At 37.8% G+C, this 19,492-nt stretch overlaps 1 protein-coding gene across 16 annotated transcripts in view; it reads left to right on the forward strand.

Annotated features, from left to right (window-relative positions):
* The window catches only part of LOC134337823 (eukaryotic translation initiation factor 4 gamma 3-like), a 306,969-nt gene that overhangs the window by 275,677 nt on the left and 11,800 nt on the right, over positions 1-19,492 (forward strand). For all 16 annotated transcript variants that reach the window (XM_063033097.1, XM_063033102.1, XM_063033098.1 and 13 more), the window contains 8 exons: positions 1,670-1,774; positions 2,633-2,771; positions 3,371-3,465; positions 7,298-7,391; positions 9,394-9,484; positions 14,939-15,138; positions 17,216-17,331; positions 18,732-18,904. In XM_063033097.1, the coding sequence (XP_062889167.1) occupies positions 1,670-1,774; positions 2,633-2,771; positions 3,371-3,465; positions 7,298-7,391; positions 9,394-9,484; positions 14,939-15,138; positions 17,216-17,331; positions 18,732-18,904 (1,013 nt within the window). The remainder of the gene's footprint in view (positions 1-1,669; positions 1,775-2,632; positions 2,772-3,370; positions 3,466-7,297; positions 7,392-9,393; positions 9,485-14,938; positions 15,139-17,215; positions 17,332-18,731; positions 18,905-19,492) is intronic.

The raw sequence follows: 19,492 nt of genomic DNA on the forward strand, positions 1-19,492 counted from the left end.
ACATGAGTCTGGGCACAAGCCAAAAATCAGCCACATCAGGAAGATTCAAATACTAGTGAATAAAGGTAAGTTTTGAGCCTGGACTTAAAAGAGTCAATGGAGGAGGCAGGTCTGATAGGGAGGGGAATGCTGTTCCACAGTCTAGGGGCTACAATAGCAAAGGTGCAGTCACCCCGAACTTAAATTTAGATCGTGGGACAGCCAAGAGCCCCAAGTCAGCCGACCTGAGGGACCTGGAAGTAGAATAAGGGGTTAGAAGGTCTGTGATATAGGAGGAGGCCAGCCCATTTAGGGCTTTATAAACAAACAGGAGAGCCTTAAAATCAATTCTAAACCGTACTGGTAGCCAGGGGAAAGAGGCCAGGATAGAAGTAATATGGTCCCTCTTCCAGGCACCTGTCAGGAGCCTGGCTGCAGCGTTCTGGACTAGTTGCAGGCGGGACAGGGACGACTGACTAATCCCAATATACAGGGAGTTGAAGTAGTCCAAGCGGGAGGATATAAGGGCGTGGATGACTTTCTCGAGATCTTTGAAAGAGAGAAACGACTTGATTTTGGCAATAGTACGAAGCTGGAAAAAAACTGGCTTTTACTACTGCATTAACTTGCTTGTCAAACTTACGGCGGAATCAAATATCACACCAAGGTTTTTGACATGGGGTTTGACAAAGTTGGCAGGTTACCAGGACTGTTGGTAATCACTTTGATGGAGTCGGGGGGCCAAATAGGACAACTTCAGACTTGCCTTCATTCAGCTGTAGGAAGTTTTGTGCCATCCAAAACTTTATGTCCTCAAGACAGTTCATGAGGCTGACTAGATTTGACTGATCGTTTGGTTTCAAGGGGAGATAAAGTTGTGTGTCGTCAGCATAACAGTGGAAGAAAATGTTGTGTTTTTGAATGATTTGACTGAGGAGAAGCATGTTGTATAGAGAAAAGAATGGGACCTAGGATGTAACCTTGTGGGACCCCACAGGAGAAACTAGCTGTTGACTGAGTTTTTGAAGAAGTTGCTCTAGAATAGCAGACTCACCACTGTGGAACTCAATAAAACTTGCTTTTATTTGTTTTATCTGTCTTTTCCATTATCATTACACTTCCAATATCCAAATTGTAATGGCATAATCTTTTATTAATGTGGTGGGAATAGAGAGCTGTAATTAAGAGGAGAGATTGGATTGACTGGGTGTATTTTCATTGGAATGTAGCAGGCTGAGAAATGATCTTGTAGAGATTTATGAAATAATGTGTTACACATTTACTATTGATAGTCAGAATCTTCAATCCCAGGGCAGCGAAGCCTGGAGGAACTAAAAGGTACAGGGTTAATGTGAGAATGGAAAAAAAAATAAAGAGATCAAAATTTTAAGTCTTTTCACATGGAGGGTGAAGAATATCTGGTATATACTGCCAGAACTGATGGAGAGGCAGATATAATTATGTTTAAAAGGCATTTGGAATGGTACTTCAATAGGAAAGCATAGCGGGATAAGGGTCTAATGCAAGCAATTAAGATGAGCGTAGATGGACATCAAAGTAGGCATGATTGAGTTGGGCTGACGAGGCCCATATCTGCATACGTTTCTGATTCTATAATATTAAAATTGAATTAGAAAAAGTTCAATAATAGTCAATTAAAAATGTTTTATCAGTTTGATTGTCATTTCAGCCTCGCATGGACCAATATTTCAATCAAATGGAAAAGATAGTGAAAGAAAGGAAAACATCATCTAGGATACGTTTTATGCTCCAAGATGTGATAGATGTGAGAATGGTATGTAATCCATTTATTTGTTTTAAATCTTTGTTTGAAGTGGTAAATTCCTATGTAATATTGGAGTACTGGTAACATTTATCTGAAGAATGGCTTTTGCTAACAAGATCTATCTTTATTGCTAATATTGAAAATTTGCACCTTTGCTCTGAGTAGCAGCAAGTAAAAGATGCTTTGAGAATTCTTGATGCTGCTGAGATGTATGCATTTTTGAATGAAATAGAGTGAGAAGAGGATTATTCTTGCACTCCTTCCACTTTCCAAAATACCACAAGATATATTCGAGAGAAGAGCACTTTTGAATTATACCAACCAAACTACTAATGGTTGTGATAGCTTTATCAATGTCTTCTATGGCAGCAACTGCTGCAACCATTGTTTTAATCCTAGAAGAGTAGAGTTTTGAAGTTGTACTTCAGAAAAAGTATTGTATTTTTCTTTCAGACTAAAGATCAAATATTATCCTGAGCTGCAAATGTGAACATTTTTTCTGATTGGAAGGCTTGCTTTCTGATTTAAGGATACGTTGATCAATAAGAATATGTTCTTTGTTCTTTTCCTCCTTGGGTACAAATCAACAAAATGTTGATGGAGACCTTTTTTTTTAAAGAGTAGCTCATAACTTAAATAAATCTGTCACAATTGCATTTCCTGTTTAGTTTTAGACACTTAACAAGCAGGCCATATGTTTTATCACTTAATTTTTAAACAGGACTGTAGTTTGAAATCCATTCTGAAAACAATCTGTTCTTGGAGTCAATGTACTGCATAATTACATTGAAATATTTAAATATATACTGACATAAATCGTCATCCCTGGTTTTCTGTACACATGGAATGTTTTGTAATCAACTGCAGAAAAACTGGGTGTCACGTAGGATTGAACAAGGGCCAAAAACTATTGAACAGATTCATAAAGAAGCTCAAATTGAAGAGCAACAGCAGCAACTGAAGGTTCATCAACAATTATTGTCGAAACAAGATAAGAGACGAACAGGTAGGAAGTAATTTAAGTTGTAATGCTTCTCATTATATTAGTGTCTTGACTTTTTTGCATCATTCTTGCTTTAGGTATCTACTTGAGTTCATTTGTATCCTCTTGTGTAAATGGCTGTATAAATGGGAGCAAAAAGTAGGCCTTCAAAATTGCAATAGCTGTTTTCAAAATGTGGTTTTGAGGTGGTAGTGCTGGCACTGTTAAATAAAACAATAATTTGTGCTGTTGATTACAAATGTGTTTGTGCTTTTGGAATTTAGCTGAATGTGCACTTTTGCTGAACTGCATTACTCTAAATTATTGTTTTTACAATGGTTATGAAGGATATACGCGCAAGAACATTGGTGTCTGGAGTCAGCTATTGTTTCTCAAAGAATTTTTAAACTGTGTGTTAAAACACAGGAGGTACAACCAAAAGGCCCAATTCCAAATCATTATAATGAGCATTTTTCTTACTTTGCCCCAAAGGAGAGATTATTCTTAAAACCATGATATATAAATAATGAATATTTCCCTACATCTACTTACTCAACGGAGTAGCATTTTAAACAAATGTCATCACCATGCATGTTTTTTTAAATAATCTCTGGCATTTTCAGGTGCTGTTCGACCTACGGAAGAAGCATGGAATACTGTTCCAGTAACAAAGAGCAGCAGAACGATAGATCCCAGCAAATTCCCAAAAATCACTAAAGTATGGGCCTTGTTTATATGATCTTCTACCAACTAAGCAAGTAGCAAGTCAAGTGCAGACTAGTTATTTACATTGACTGTCATACTTCTGCTGTTACCACTGAATGGTAACTAGAAAAAGCTATCAGTTATTGTACAAAAATATAAAGTAGTTTAAAAGAGAGTGTACTGACTGAATGCAATTACTGATGAAGATATTTCTCCCCCATGAAAGGAAAACTTGAAAGTTTATCATCACTGGAGAAATTAGAAAATATTTTTTCTGTCTGTGTTAAAACAGGATTGCAAATGGTATCCTTTAAGACTAAGCCCTTTAGTTGCAACTGCAGAGGCTTTAAAACTATTTAATATGAAAGTAATTTCACAATGAATTGAGGGGACTGAGATGGATACTTCCCTTTAATCTGAAAATTTGCCTAATTTGCTGTGATTGTTGAATAAGTAAGAATAGTCAATGAGAGCCTTGGTGGATTTGATCAAATAGAGTGGGAAAGCTTAATTCAGCAAGACCATGTTGCTCCCTGCTGGTTAACATCTAACAAAGTATGTAGGAATAAATTGGGGCTATGTTGCAAAGGATTGTTTTGATATAAGTTTGACAGCCCAGCTTGATATAACCAATGATAATTGCTGCTAAGGTGATTGATCCAGGTACTAGAGAAATATATTTTAGAATCCAGGTACTAGAGAGTTGTATTTTAGCACTGAATATCACTAGGAAACCCTTCTGTGGCAGCATGAACCGTGTGTAGACAACAATCCACTTTATTATAGTCAAGCAGCGTTTCCAGTCTTAGTTTGAAATAAATCTTCCATTTAAAAATATATGCACAAGAACATTGGTGTTTGGGGTCAGCTAATTGTTTTTCAATATAAAATCTCATTACTTTTGCAAAGACGCTGCCTTGAATAAACAACTTAAACAACTGTAATTTTTATTCTGTCAGTAACAAATTTTGTTTCATTAACCTGAGTTTTATTCAAACCCTGGTTCTGAAGGAAAGTAAGTCTATATTGTTGTAACTTTTATTACGGTGCAGGTTATAACCTTGGTGTTAAATAAGACTTAGTTTGTTTTTCAATCAAATGTTTATAAATTGCATTTGCAGAATTTAACCAACACATCTGTTGTGCTTCTGGCCCATTAAAACTTCTTGGTCTTTTTGGGTGGCAGGGTAGAGATATGTCTCTACCAATGGAGGTGTAGGGTGCTCCTTCCCTCTGCCAGCCTGCAGATCACCTTTGTGCAAGGTGTAGCACCTGCTTAGCACTCCCCCCCCCCCCCACACACACACACACTTGATCAGCGTCAGGTGAAGCCATGGGATCAGATGGTGGGTGGCCATATGAGCAGCTAGTTATGGTACTAGTTAGGCGACCACTGACACCAGGCAGTCAGTATGTGAAGAGTATTGATAATGGCTGGGGTCACCGGTCTTGTAAAATCACTGCCCAGAAGACGACAATAGCAAACCAGTTCTGTAGAAAAATTTGCCAAGAACAATCATGGTCATCAACCATGATCACCCACATCATATGATACGGCACATAATGAACAGGCATGTATAATTCCCCTGAGTTAATTTACCAAATAACTGAATAACCACCTTCAACAAATTCAATCTTTGATCATCTTACAGATTTTTGTACAAGGGGGAAAATTGAATTTGAATACAAAACATGTCAAATGGTTGTGGTCATAGGCTCTCCACACCTCAGATGCAACTACGTCTGTTAATTGCTGGAAGGTTCCTGTTGTGAGATCTGTTAATTGGCCTAGCAAACCTCCTGTGGCATCTGTTAATTAATGAGGTTCCTGTTATGCAGGCTATTAATGGGAGAGATATTGCTGCAGTAAAATGTATTCTTTAGTATTTTATTGTTTGGGATATATTTATTGGCTTCTCATTGTGGAGGCTGATTAATGATTGGTCCTCATAGAATGGATGTATTAATTTGAGATTGCTTTAACTGACTGGCAGAAGAAAACCACAGAAAAAAAATTGGTAGTAGAAACAGAAAAAAAACACTGAAAGCATTCAGCAGATCAGGCAGCATCTTTAGGAAGAGGAAACAGTTAGTGATTGAAGTCAAAGACCCTTCATCAAAACCAGAAAAGAGAGAAAATAAGTTAGTTTTAAGTTTACAGAGGGTGGTGGGTGAATCAGAGGGAATATCCAGTGTGATTTCAGGCTTAATTAGGTAATACCAATGATTATGACGGTCTGATTAATAGATCACTTAATCAGGACACTTGGAGAGGGAGAAATCAAGTGAAGGAACATTTTAAGGCTGTGATATGCTGGTCTGATATAATTCGCTGTAGTTTTATTTGTCCTTCCCTCCAATTGTCCTCATTAATTGTTAAAGCAGGTGGCTCCATAAACATTGAGATCATCAGGGCAGGCCTATTCTCAATCTATCACAGATGTTCTTTGTGTCCTATCTGTCCTACTTCCACCTTCTCTTCAACTTACTTTCTCACCTACTCGGTTTTGATGAAGGGTCTTTGATATGAAATGTGAACTGTTTCTCTCTGTACAAATGTTACCTAACCCGCTGAATGTTCTAACATTTTCTGCTTTATTTCAGGTTTCCAGCAGTTGTAATTAGCATGTAGTTGCAGCAAGTATTTGAGATGGCTCATTTAAAAACAATATACATGCATGGCAGAAATGTAGAGGAAGTGGCTCACTAGAATAATTACAGGAATGAAGGGGTTGAGAAAGGTTCAGAATGTGGAATACATTCTTATTGAAGTTCAGAAAAATGAGGTGATTTTATTGAATTGCATAATATTCTAGGGGTAGATGTTTCTTTTTAGGGTATGGTTTCAGAATAACACATTTAAAAAGGAAAGTAGCAGGGAATTTAAACTTGAAGGGCTGTGAATCTTTAGAATTCTCTACCTGAGAGAACTGTGGCAGTAAAATCATTAAGCACAGACCTGCTGGAGATTGACAAACATTTGAAGTACAAGGGAGCCAAAGGGTGAGAGAAAGTGATGTTGAGTCCAAGACTGGATGAGCTATGGTCTTATTGAATGATAGAGCAGGCAATTAGTCACAATCAGTTAGACTAATCCTGCTCTATTTTCTGATATTCTTCTGGGCAAGGGATTCCTGTTGTGGGATTTGATGAGTGAATCCTCATTTCTGTTGTGGGAAATGTTAAATGCCAGGAGTTTCTCCTGCGATTTGTTAATTGAAGGTGCTTTCCCTTTATGGGTTTTTTTAATTAATGGGGCATTCCTGTCATCAGATCTATTAATTAATCTGCTTTTGGATTTGTTATTTGAATGGAATGTGCTGTTACCTGTTGATTAACAAGCTCATCCTGTTGTGGCTTGTCATGAAGGTTTATTTCTTTCATTCCCTCTCGAATTTCCCTTGGAAATGCATCCAATCACTGTGGGACAATGTAACTAAGCTTTATCCTTCCTAAGTCTACATTTTTTTGGTACAGAGATCAGGAACAGGGACCACTTTAATGTATTTTGGATCGTTCCCTTTTCAAACCTAGCTTCACATTATTATATTGAAATGATCTACTGACTGACACCAGTTCACATAACAGCTGAATGCACAGAATATCTTATTACAGTACAAAACACCTTTTTGGGAGTAACAATTTTTCCTGTTTTACAAAATTGTGTAGAGAGCTAGCAAACAATGATGGAGACTGATTCTGTAGAAAGATGATACAATTAATAGGCTTAACAAAGTGTCAAATTGGTAAACATCCAAACACAGAAACCCTTGTAGCCTTATAAACAATGGAATCCTATTTCTCAAAACTTTGTAAATATCCTTTTACTTCATTCTGTCCTGTAGCCTGCCACGGATGATAAAATACAGCTGGGTCCAGGATGTCGATTAGGCAGCTGGGGTAAGGGCAGCAGTGGAGGAGCAAAAGCTAATGAATCTGGTAAGTAAAATTCTTCTTTGTCGTCCATCATGTCAATGTGTAAGTTTTTATGAATGTTTTCTTTTTTAAGTATGACTTTGAAGACTGTTAAACATTTTGGTACACATCTGTCAGAGCTCCTCTGCCATAGTCCTGTGAATATATTGATCAGGTTTATTTTAGTTTTGTTTTTGGAAATGCAAATTAAATTAGAATTACCACAGTACATAATTATCTATTTAAGTGTCTAATTTCCTTTTATATCATCTCAATGTGTACTTAAGAATGTATAAATAATTATAGTTTTATACATATAAAAAAATGGAAAAGGTTATATGTGTGAAAAAAGTACATGATATTTGTGAATTCCTTATCCAAATAAAAATAAAATTTAAAAAAAAAGGAAATGCAAATTAAAAATGACTTCTCTTCCTAATCCTAGTCCATTAATTCTGATAGCTCCATCCAGAGGATCCGATCTTTGTTTATCCTAATTATCAACACAACAATTTCTAAAAGCATCAATCTTCACCTGAACACAGGGAAAATACTTAACTCAATTATGTTAGTCCATCCATTCTCTAAATTATCAGATTTCATGTTTTGACATCCAGTGAACTACAGCAACATAATGGTTACATGAACTGATGATCAGCAGTAATCAAGTCAAACACATATTCAATTTGTGAATTCAGTGACTTAATTATATCCAGGGAAAAGTGCACTTTTCTGTAATGCCAACAATGGGATTATTAAAAAACCCAGCTGGTTCAGTAACATCTTTTAGCGAAGAAAATCCACCAGCCTTACCCTATGTGTGACTTCAGATCCGCAGCAATACAATTACCTCTTAACTGTCTTTGCAAATGGTCTATTAAGTCAAATAAGCCTGCCTAAGGAATGAGCAATAAATGTTAAACTTGGCAGTGAGACCTACAGCTGGGAATTAAAAAATTAAAGTACTAGATGAGTTGAAATCTCTAATTAATTTTAAGAAGGCTGAAGCCATGTGCCTTGGTCCTTTCCATAACCATTAACCCCAGTCATCTTACTGCCAACCATCCAAGGCCAAACCTGTTTGCAATCTTTTTCATTTTGACACAAAAAGGAGTTTAATGGTGCACAGCTATATGATCTCAAAGATTATCTGTCTCATTTCTAGCTGATTCTGCTGGTGTGTTTGTTACCTCTAGTTCCAGTTCATTCCTGTCTGGATTCCATTGTGCTTCTCTTTTTAACCTTGAGATCTATTAAAACTGCATAGCCGATGTTCTAACTCTCACTAAGAACTCTCACATTCACCCATCCTTTCTATGCTTACTGACTCTTGAGTTAAGCTCTGCTTCAAATTTGAAGTTCTTATCCTTTTGTTTTTGAATCTCTCCCTGGCCTCAACCCTTCCCGCTTCTCTAAATTCCTCTTGACCTGCTCTTCCAATTCTTGTCTTGTGAGTACCCTCAATTTTACTTGCTCCATCTTTGGCAATCATGCCTTCCACTGCTTGGCCCTAGAGCTTACGCATCCGTTTTCTTTAACACTCCAGGTTTGTGTGTGTGTCTGCATTTCTTTTAAGATGCTTTGTAAAACTTTTGACCAAGCAACAGATTATCTTTCCTAATGTGCTCTTTGTGATTTGGTGTCAGATTTTGTTTAATAATGCTTTGTGTTAAATAAGTTTTACTATATCACAAGTACTAAGTAAATGTGTGTTATTGAGAACACAATTCGGGCTGATGCAAATGCAGCATTTTTGGAGATGACACCTTTTAAGGTGTTCAAGTAGACATTGATAAGACAATGTCTCTGTAAGGACCTTAATTTTACAGGTTTAGCAGCCAGTAGTTTTGCTCAGCCAACCAGAAGGATTAGTTGTTCATTTATCTCATTTGGTGTTTTACAAATTGATTGTCATACTTGTGTTCGCATTAGATGAGCTCTTTTGTACATTTTGTTAGTTCTTGAAAACCTAATGATTACCTTTACCTTATGTTCCGTTAAAACAAAACCCAATGTTTTATTTCAGATTCACCTCGAACAACAAGCTTAAATAGATTTTCTGTGCTACAGCAGTCTACCCCACTTTCTGATTCAGATGCACGCAGAATGACGCCCAGGTGAGTGCTGTTGTAACTAAAGGTATGTTAGCATATTTCTATCACTACATAGGCTCTCCAGATAAGATGAGCAAAGTGCCGGAAAACTCAGCAGGCAAGGCAGCAGCTATGGAGAGAGAAGCAAATTCCTATTTCAGAACTGTGGAAAGTCAGAGGAAACAAATTAATGTTGCAGAGTAAAGAAAGTGGGGACAAATGAGAAAGAGTGAGTAAGCTATTGATAAAATGATGAAAGACGTATTAGTGCAAGTTGAGAACATATAAGGAATAGTTAAAAGTAAAGCACCTATATGGAAGAGACAAAAAATAAATACAACATGAAATTATCAGAGGAAAATAATGGAATGCTTTTTTTTAAATAGTTGAGCCCAAAAGATGAGTCCTCAAGGCTGTACTGTACCTTTGAAGCAATGTGCTGTGAGCTTGCTGCTTGCTTGGAGTTTGCTGGAACAGTGTTGGAGACCAAGGTCACAGTAGAATGAAAAATTCAGGTGCCAGAAACTGGAAGCTCGAAATCATGCTTTTGTGATGTTTAGCAAAGTCATCACCCGGTTTTCGAATCGAGATCTGTTTTAATTTCACAGATCTATTACTACAAGCTACAAAACTAAACAGTGCAAAAGATGAATAATGTTCAAAGTAAAGTGTCAAATTACATATATGTCACCATATCCAACCCTGAGGTTCATTCTCTTGCAGGCCACTCAATAAATCCATAATAGAATAATAACCATAATATAATCAGTGAAAGAATACAAGCTTGGGAGTTCAACCACTATGCAAAAGACAAAAAAAAACTATACAAATACAAAAAGAAAGAAAGAATAATAACATTTCAGTGATGGGGCAAGTGAAGTTCTTTGTTTCAGAAATCTGATAGCAGAAGGGAAAAAACTGTTGTTAAAGCATTGAGCTTAGGTCATAAGGCTCCTGTACTTCCTCCCCAGTGGTTTGCTTTGCCCACTGCAGGGGAAGCCACATTGTGAACAGTGAATGCGGTACTCTTAAGTTGGAAAAAATATAATTACTGCTACTCTGGAAAAAGTATTTGGAGTCCTAGACAATGGGAAATGACGTAGAAGACCAGGTATTGTGTTTCCTGCCATTACACAGAAATTGTCTTCAAAAAAGTATGGGTACTAATGGAGGTGGACTCAGTGAACTAGACCATTGCAGAGTGTCCATTGAAATGCTAGGATCAGAGGTGGAAACCTGTGTGGTGGCATCACGTTGGAACTATTGGATATTGTACAAGGTCATCTGTCGTATATAGAGGTTGTTGGAGTGGAATATCAGGATGAAAGAAACTAAATTCTGGGTAAGAGGCATGAGAGCAGATGAGTAGGAACTGGGTTTTTTGATCCAGTTTTATGATGGGATCATTCATAACTTCCTCAGTTAAAACATTACAGTGACCATCATAAATCTATGCAAAGGCAAACCTAAATAGACAGAAACCAGATAGTCTTTTTTTTTTGTTGCTTCTTCTTACATGGAATTCAGCCATTTCTTGCTTTTGTGGTAGTGTGAATAGTGTGTACTGCGATTATATTATTTGGTAGCTGTTGGATATTAAACGGGTTTGTATGTTAATTCATACTTTAGAAGAACAATTTCAGAAAATGTTGGAGCTTTCATTAGTTCGGACAACATGCTACACCTTCAACTGCATAAAATACAAGCTGGAGTTCATAGTCATAGTCATACTTTACTGATCCCGGGGGAAATTGGTTTTCGTTACAGTTGCACCATAAATAATAAATAGTAATAAAACCATAAATAGTTAAACAGTAATATGTAAATTGTGCCAGGAAATAAGTCCAGGACCAGCCTATTGGCTCAGGGTGTCTGACCCTCCAAGGGAGGAGTTGTAAAGTTTGATGGCCACAGGCAGGAATGACTTCCTATGACGCTCTGTGTTGCATCTCGGTGGAATGAGTCTCTGGCTGAATGTACTCCTGTGCCCACCCAGTACATTATGTAGTGGATGGGAGACATTGACCAAGATGGCATGCAACTTAGACAGCATCCTCTTTTCAGACACCACCGTGAGAGAGTCCAGTTCCATCCCCACGACATCACTGGCCTTACGAATGAGTTTGTTGATTCTGTTGGTGTCTGCTACCCTCAGCCTGCTGCCCCAGCACACAACAGCAAACATGATAGCACTGGCCACCACAGACTCGTAGAACATCCTCAACATCGTCCGGCAGATGTTAAAGGACCTCTGTCTCCTCAGGAAATAGAGACGGCTCTGACCCTTCTTGTAGACAGCCTCAGTGTTCTTTGACCAATCCAGTTTATTGTCAATTCGTATCCCCAGGTATTTGTAATCCTCCACCATGTCCACACTGACCCCCTGGATGGAAACAGGGGTCGCCGGTACCTTAGTTCTCCTCAGGTCTACCACCAGCTCCTTAGTCTTTTTCACATTAAGCTGCAGATAATTCTGCTCACACCATGTGACAAAGTTTCCTACCGTAGCCCTGTACTCAGCCTCATCTCCCTTGCTGATGCATCCAACTATGGCAGAGTCATCAGAAAACTTCTGAAGATGACAAGACTCTGTGCAGTAGTTGAAGTCTGAGGTGTAAATGGTAAAGAGAAAGGGAGACAAGACAGTCCCCTGTGGAGCCCCAGTGCTGCTGTTCACTCTGTCGGACACACAGTGTTGCAAGCACACGTACTGTGGTCTACCAGTCAGGTAATCAAGAATCCATGATACCAGGGAAGCATCCACCTGCATCGCTGTCAGCTTCTCCCCCAGCAGAGCAGGACGGATGGTGTTGAATGTACTGGAGAAGTCAAAAAACATGACCCTCACAGTGCTCGCTGGCTTGTCCAGGTGGGCGTAGACGATGGCATCCTCAACTCCTAGTCGGGGCTGGTAGGCGAACTGGAGGGGATCTAAGTGTGGCCTGACCATAGGCTGGAGCAGCTCCAGAACAAGTCTCTCCAGGGTCTTCATGATGTGGGAGGCCAATGCCACCGGTGTGTAGTCATTGAGGCCGCTGGGGCGTGGTGACTTCGGCACAGGGACAAGGCAGGACGTCTTCCACAGCACAGGAACCCTCCGGAGCCTCAGTCTCAGGTTGAATACATGGTGAAGTACTCCACATAGCTGAGGAGCACAGGCTTTGAGCAGCCTGGTACTGACACCATCCGGTCCTGCAGCCTTGCTTGAGTTTCCTGTCTGCCAAAGTTTACTCTCCTCTTTCTTGCATTATCTGAGCTCTTGCTAGCATTTTTTTAACCTTGCCCTGGAGCATGCATATTGGAAACTAATTTGCAAGATGTGCTGAACTTACTCTTTACTGTTTGGGCATCCAAACAACTTGGTTTCTTACTTTGCTTCCCTCCTAATTTTTTGCTTATTAGTTAACTTGTGTCCAGAGCATAAACTGTTCTGATAACCAAGAAACTGGCAGAGTTTGTTTTATAGAATGCTAATTTTATGAGTGACCATCACAAAGCCAAATAACAATAGCTCTCAGCAGCTGCATGTATTTTGCAAGTCGAAATTCTTTCTATTTTCAGGTTGTAAGCATGACTGGCAAAACCAAATGAAGCAACATTCAGATTTTCAACATTTTGTTCAGAACAGTTCCTTACACCAGTGATCATCCTTACTTTTCATTGAATGTGAATTTTTGTCTGTTTAATGAACGCAGTACATCTCGTGCTGCTTGCAGTCTTTCTTTATATTCTACTCTTCTCAAATATCATTCCAAAGAAGAGCAGGTGGATTATGTAAATGTGTCCTTGGTTGATGTAGTTTTTGCATTGTTTGCTGAGAGGGGCATAACACCTCCCAAAGCTGACTGACTGTCTTGCTTTTCTCCATCATTACAGGAGAACTGCGGGGCTGTGTTATGCTGAACCCAAGCCACAGCCCTGAATTGCTGTTGGTGGTTTCTGCTCACCTGCACTTACCTGGGCCAGATGCCACGAGCTGATCTTGCTGACTCTCCACTTGCATATTAAATCTGGCATGGGATAGCAAAGCTTCAGCTGGCCTGCTGCAGAGATCCCTCCCCCAGACATTTTTGACAGGAGGCAAAACTGAGGTGGAATTTGTTCCTGCCAGAGCAGGAAACTCATTTTGAAGGATATTTAAATGACATGTTAAATCAGAAAGAATTAAAATAAAATCAAAATTGTAATTAAGAAATTAATTTAAGGCACAAATAAAATAAAACTTTAGCCTGAATTGAAATATTTTTTAAACATCCATTCTGCAGGCTAAGCACATCTCTTGAATTGGGGTCTCTGATTCTGCTCCAAGTCTGACTGGTTTAACATCAGAGATTCCCACTGCAGGGTCCAGCAATGGAATGGAGGAACAGAGCAGCTGCTCTCATTCAGATACTTCCTGCAGATTAGACGAAGTCCAGCTTCTTCATTTAAGCCTCTTAAGGAAAGCCTCTTTCCAGTTCATCTGAATCACGCTTTAGATGTAACAGAGTAGGCTGCAAATGTAAACACCTTCTTTAAGTTTACTCTTTTAATAATCTTAAAATCTATCTTTGAGAATCCAGCCTATTTTATTTTACATCTGATATCATCCAAGTATTCCTTTTGCCCTTTACCAAGGCCTCAAAAAATTTTTATTTCTTTCAGTACTTCCAAAAAGCAGAGTGATCTGTGCATATCAGGGCCTTATAACCTAAGTGTGTCAGTGTCCCTATTCCTGTAAGTATCCAACCCTACAGATTCTTTTATACCTTTTGAATACTTTTTTTCCCAAAAAAAACAAATGATCTTGTCACTATTCCTACCAGAATGTTAAAGCCACATGTTATCTACATTGAGTCTGTTTTTGGCAAAAGAACTATAATCTGTAAGCTATGCTTTTCATGTCTTTGTTGATGATGCCTTTTCCCCCCTGTAAAATCCTGATTACCAGATGCTGCGATAACAGTTTTACATCAGAACATCATATCATTTTAATCAGTGTTTTCCTCATTCACAATGAAGTGGTAAAGATGTTTCTTAACAAAATGCAATTATTTGGATTTGGTGCCTTTTAATCATTCATGAGATATGGACATTGTGGGTAATGCAGCTTATGTTTTCCAATCCAAATTGACCCTCAACTAAAGAGACAGTCAAAAATCAGCCATATCGTTTGATCTGGAATTGTCTACAGGCCAGGCAGGATAAGAATGGCAAATAACCTGGTTCTTACAATTTATCAATGTGTCAATGCACACAGCCATTTAAGACAGATCAATATTATTACAAATTCTGAAGTTCAATAATTTTTTCAGTTTGTTATGAATGTTTTAGACGAACTATGAATAAAACCATTGCAATTTATTCAAGCAATTTGAGTTTCATGAATCAGTGTTACTTTATATCATTCTCTTACTTTTTATAGACATGTGCTCTATCAGTAATGTAAAGGCCATCTTCTTTTATCCCTCACCATCCCATTCCCAATCTCTCATGTAGTCGAAGCAGTACGGGTAGAGAGAAGAATGATAAACCATCAGGTCGGCCAGCCATCACAAGGGGGAGCAGTAATAAGGAACTCCTTGATGATCGAACCCGAGAAGAAGAGAGAAGAGAAGCCCTTGAAATTGTACAACAAGCCACAAGTACCTCTGAGGAGAAGAGTGCAGAGGGAGATAGGAACCGTACTAAGGAAAATGGTAAATTTGCAATTCCTGTTGCTTGAATTGCCTTATGGTTAGTAGCCAACATAAAGCTGGACTTTCAGATTTGCTCCATTAATTTGGAAATCAATGGTATAATTAGAAGTCGGCATGGAAAAGAAAACCTGACCTTCCTTTTATCTGCATTATGTTTACAATAGCTTATGTCCAGATATTCACTTAGTTTTGAATCTTTGCCAAGTCAACTATCAAGTGGTGCAGAAGAAAATACCAGTATTTTAATATTTACTGTGGCTCAGAGATTTCCAGCAGTATCCTTGGAATGTATATATTATTTTTATTAAAGTTATTTAGTTAAATTTGTAAATAAAAGTGGCCAAATTGACTCTGGCATAATTAATCTCAGGTGTGGTGAAATAATTGGCCTCTGGTTGTCCATCAGCTGCTGCCTACTCTCCTCCAGTTCTCCCCCCCCCCCCTTACAATAGGCTTCCATGCTCTGCTTATGTATACTTGTCACAAAGTAGTTAATTTTAACAGGTGTCAGTGAAATCATACTTTAACATGAGTCAATAACAAGTGGAATTGTTGGATTAGAGTGGGGAATGGGGAGGAAAAAATACTCTGGTAGCAATAGGCTATTGAATTTTTGCTCTTGGTCAATAAGCAGCCATTTGAAAATATTGATTGAGCAGCAGATGCAGTGTTAAAGGGTTTATTCATCAGCTTTTCATTTCATGTATTTATAAGCATCAATAACACATTAATATTTGAATGTTAAAGTAAGGGTGGCAGAGTAGCATAGCAATTAGTGATCGAGCCTCTATTCCCGCCACTATCTGTGAAGAGTTTGTATGTTCTCCCTGTGGCCACATGGTTTCCTCTGGGTGCTCTGGATTTCTCCCACATACCAAAGACACTGGTTAGGGTTAGTAATTTGAGGGCATGCTACGTTAGTGCCGAAGTATGCTGACACTTGTGGATTGACGCTCAGCACATCCTCAGGCTGTTGTTGCAAACAACACATTTCATTGTATGCTTCAATTTACTTGTTACACATAAAGCTAAATATTTTTTAAAAACATGTATATTTCTTTGAATATTTTGGTACATGAAGTAGCAAAGGCTTTGGTCAGATGTGATTTCTCTGTGACATGATGCTGATGTCATAAAGATGTAATTACTATGGGAAACTGGTAATGACTTATGGGCATAAAAATAGCTGTTGCAATATTTGTTACAGGAACACTTCTTTGATTGTTAAATAGTGGTAAGAGGTTATAGTTGCTGTACTTGGTTTATTGTGGGTGAAGTTAATTTACAAGGGGTGATTGATAAGTTTGTGGCCTAAAGTAGAAGGAATCAATTTTTGAAAACCTAGCACATTTATTTTTCAACATAGTCCCTCCTACATGTACGCACTTAGTCCAGCGGTCGTGGAGCATATGGATCCCTTCTTTGTAGAAGTGGTCCACAGCAGGGGTGATTGATAAGTTTGTGGCCTACGGTAGAAGGAGATGAGTTATTAACTTCAAACTTTCTTCATTATCACTCAGAGTTGAACTGCATGTGCATATAATGAGAGCGTCTTGGACCTCCAGGTGGTTCCCAGCAGGGGTGATTGATAAGTTCGTAGCCTAAGGTAGACGATGAGTTATACAGCTCTCGTTACATGCACATGTAGTTCAACTCTTCGAGTGAAATTGCAGAAAGTTTGAAGTTAATAACTCATCGCCTACTTTAGGCCACAAATTTATCAATCACCCCTGCTGTGGACCACACCTGGAGGTCCAAGACGCCGACGAAGGGATCCGTACGCTCCACAACCGCTGGACTAAGTGTGTAAATGTCGGAAAAATAAATGTGCTATGTTTTCTAAAATTGACTCTTCCTACCTTAGGCCACGAACTTATCAATCACCCCTCGTAAAATACATTGGAGATGTATTGAAATAATTTATTGTAACTAACTGGTCCTTCCTTTAAGACCCATCAGCAGGTAATTAACCATTGATAGGTTTCTTAAAGTAAGGCCAGTTAGTTACAATAAATTATATCATTACAACCTCTGTGTTGAAGGAAACATCACTAAATTTGCTGTTCTTTTTCCTTAGTGAAATCTGAAGTTCCTTCTGCCGAAGTTTCCCTCAGAGCTGTTGAGGCTGAAGAGGCAATGGAGAAAAAATCAAAATCTATTATTGATGAGTTTTTGCACATTAATGATTATAAGGTGAATACTTACAGAATTTTGTTTTAAAATAAGTATCTAAATGTTAAGGTTTGTTTAGAAACTAATTGTAATAAAGCTGCATAGTTTCCATGAAGAGTATTGTTTCTGCACCTTTGAATATTTGGCTAAGAAGATTTCAGGAAATCCCCATTCCAGAACAAATGCCATTTTTAAAAAAAACATCAAATATCAAACTGTTGAGTATCTCTTTTTTTCAGTGCACAATTAGGAAAGGATGAACAGAATGGGTATCACTTTGTAACCTTAAATAAAAATAAGAACTATTTAAAATTATGGGAGTTATATAATTGATTAGATTAAGAATTTCCACTTGTGTGGAAGAGGCCATTGTTGCAAAATAGTTACAAAGAAATCAAGTGGAGAATTCAACAGAAATATCCTTACCCAAGGAGTTTTGAGAACTTGGAACTGGCTATCATTAGGAATAATTGAAAGAAACAGATTATTAAACATTGGAGGAAGGAGAATGTTTTAAAAAGTCGTGTTGTCATTTAAATTAAGAAAAGTCAAGTTGGTTGGGCAAAACGTTAACTGGTTTGGTTGGGCCAAATGACCTGTTGCAATTGCATGTGACTAACACTTGTATTTTCAAAACAAAATTAACGTTTTCCAAGGTAGTCTATCAATTCATCATTAGTTATGAATATTGAATGTTCTTAATAACTTACATGTAGTCTATGTGTTAAAATGTCAGACTATATATTTGAAATGTTTGCTGTTTTTGCCAAAAATTATGTTATCTCTATAAAGTGATTGCCATTGCTGTTTGAGGTTTTGCCCTCATATTTCATGGGTTTCTTCTTTCCTGATGTGTTGTGAGGTTTTGTATGTTGTGTAATATAGTAGTGTGACTCGTGTCAATATTTGCTTGGTCACTTGCCTCTCTGACCTGCTAACAGTGACGGTATATTCAGAACTCCTGATTGTGCTAATTATAAAAGGCTAAATAATGAATTAGGAAGGAAAGAAAGGAAGTGTCATTATTTCCTTTGGTTGATTGAAAATAGTTGGGTATACTTGGTCCTGTGCTTCCATTAAATATTTTCTGATGATATATTTATAGTAAGTTTGTTTTATTTCCAGTTCAATCATTAATATGTAGCTTGTTGTTTGTCTCCCCCAAATCCACACTCTTGCCAATTGTTCCCCATGTCCTTCAGTTGTACCAGCAAATAAAGCTCACCCCATTTGCATTGTGCTTTGACTGCTACTGTTTTTCAGTCACATTGCAGTAGAAAACCACAAAACATTAGAATAAACAAATAACAGACTAAATTATCAGGTTTATGGGTTGTATTTCTCCCAAAGGTGTTGTCTATGTGAAAAGAAAAAGGAAGTGATTGACAATGCTGTTTGACTGAATTATTTTCTGTTTCCAGGAAGCGCTCCAATGTGTGGATGAATTGAATTCTCTGAGCCTACTCCATGTCTTTGTAAGAGTAGGTGTAGAGTCAACGTTAGAGAGAAGTCAGATAACAAGGGAACACATGGGACAGCTTTTCTACCAGCTGATACAGTCTGAAAAACTACCCAAGGATGAATTCTTCAAAGGGTAATACTTAAAGAAGAAAAATAATGTGCAATTAAATTTTGCACAAATAGCCAATCTATGTGTACATTTGTAGAACATCTTTCACATTAATATACCACAACCACAAAGCACTGTATATAGTTACTTACATTTGGAAATTTCATGATCTGTGTCGGCATATACTGTATGACTGCCATCTTGCACATGAAAATTGTCGAGGCATCAGGAACACGCCACCATCAATCAAGTGATTATCCACTATAATATCTGGAGCATCCTATTCACAAAGGGTCCCTGTCACATTTGATCATTTACCTAAGTTGCTTGTCCATTTGGTTATTATTTTCTTCATTGCATTCAAACAAATGACAATTAAGGATGAGCAACAATTAGGATATAATAAACAGATCATTTGATTACCTTTAATTTCTTCCTCCCTTCTATATTGACTGCAAATGTTCTATTTGGTTAATAAATGAAATTTAAAATTCAACTAAATACACTGGCTAAACTAATTCTGTATTTTATAATTTGTGTTCAATCTCCATTCGTTATTAACTGGAATGTATCATGCATCAACCAAGATCTGAACTTGTGCATTTAACAAAT

The sequence above is a fragment of the Mobula hypostoma genome, chromosome 25, assembly GCF_963921235.1.
Source record: "Mobula hypostoma chromosome 25, sMobHyp1.1, whole genome shotgun sequence".
NCBI lineage: Eukaryota > Metazoa > Chordata > Chondrichthyes > Myliobatiformes > Myliobatidae > Mobula > Mobula hypostoma.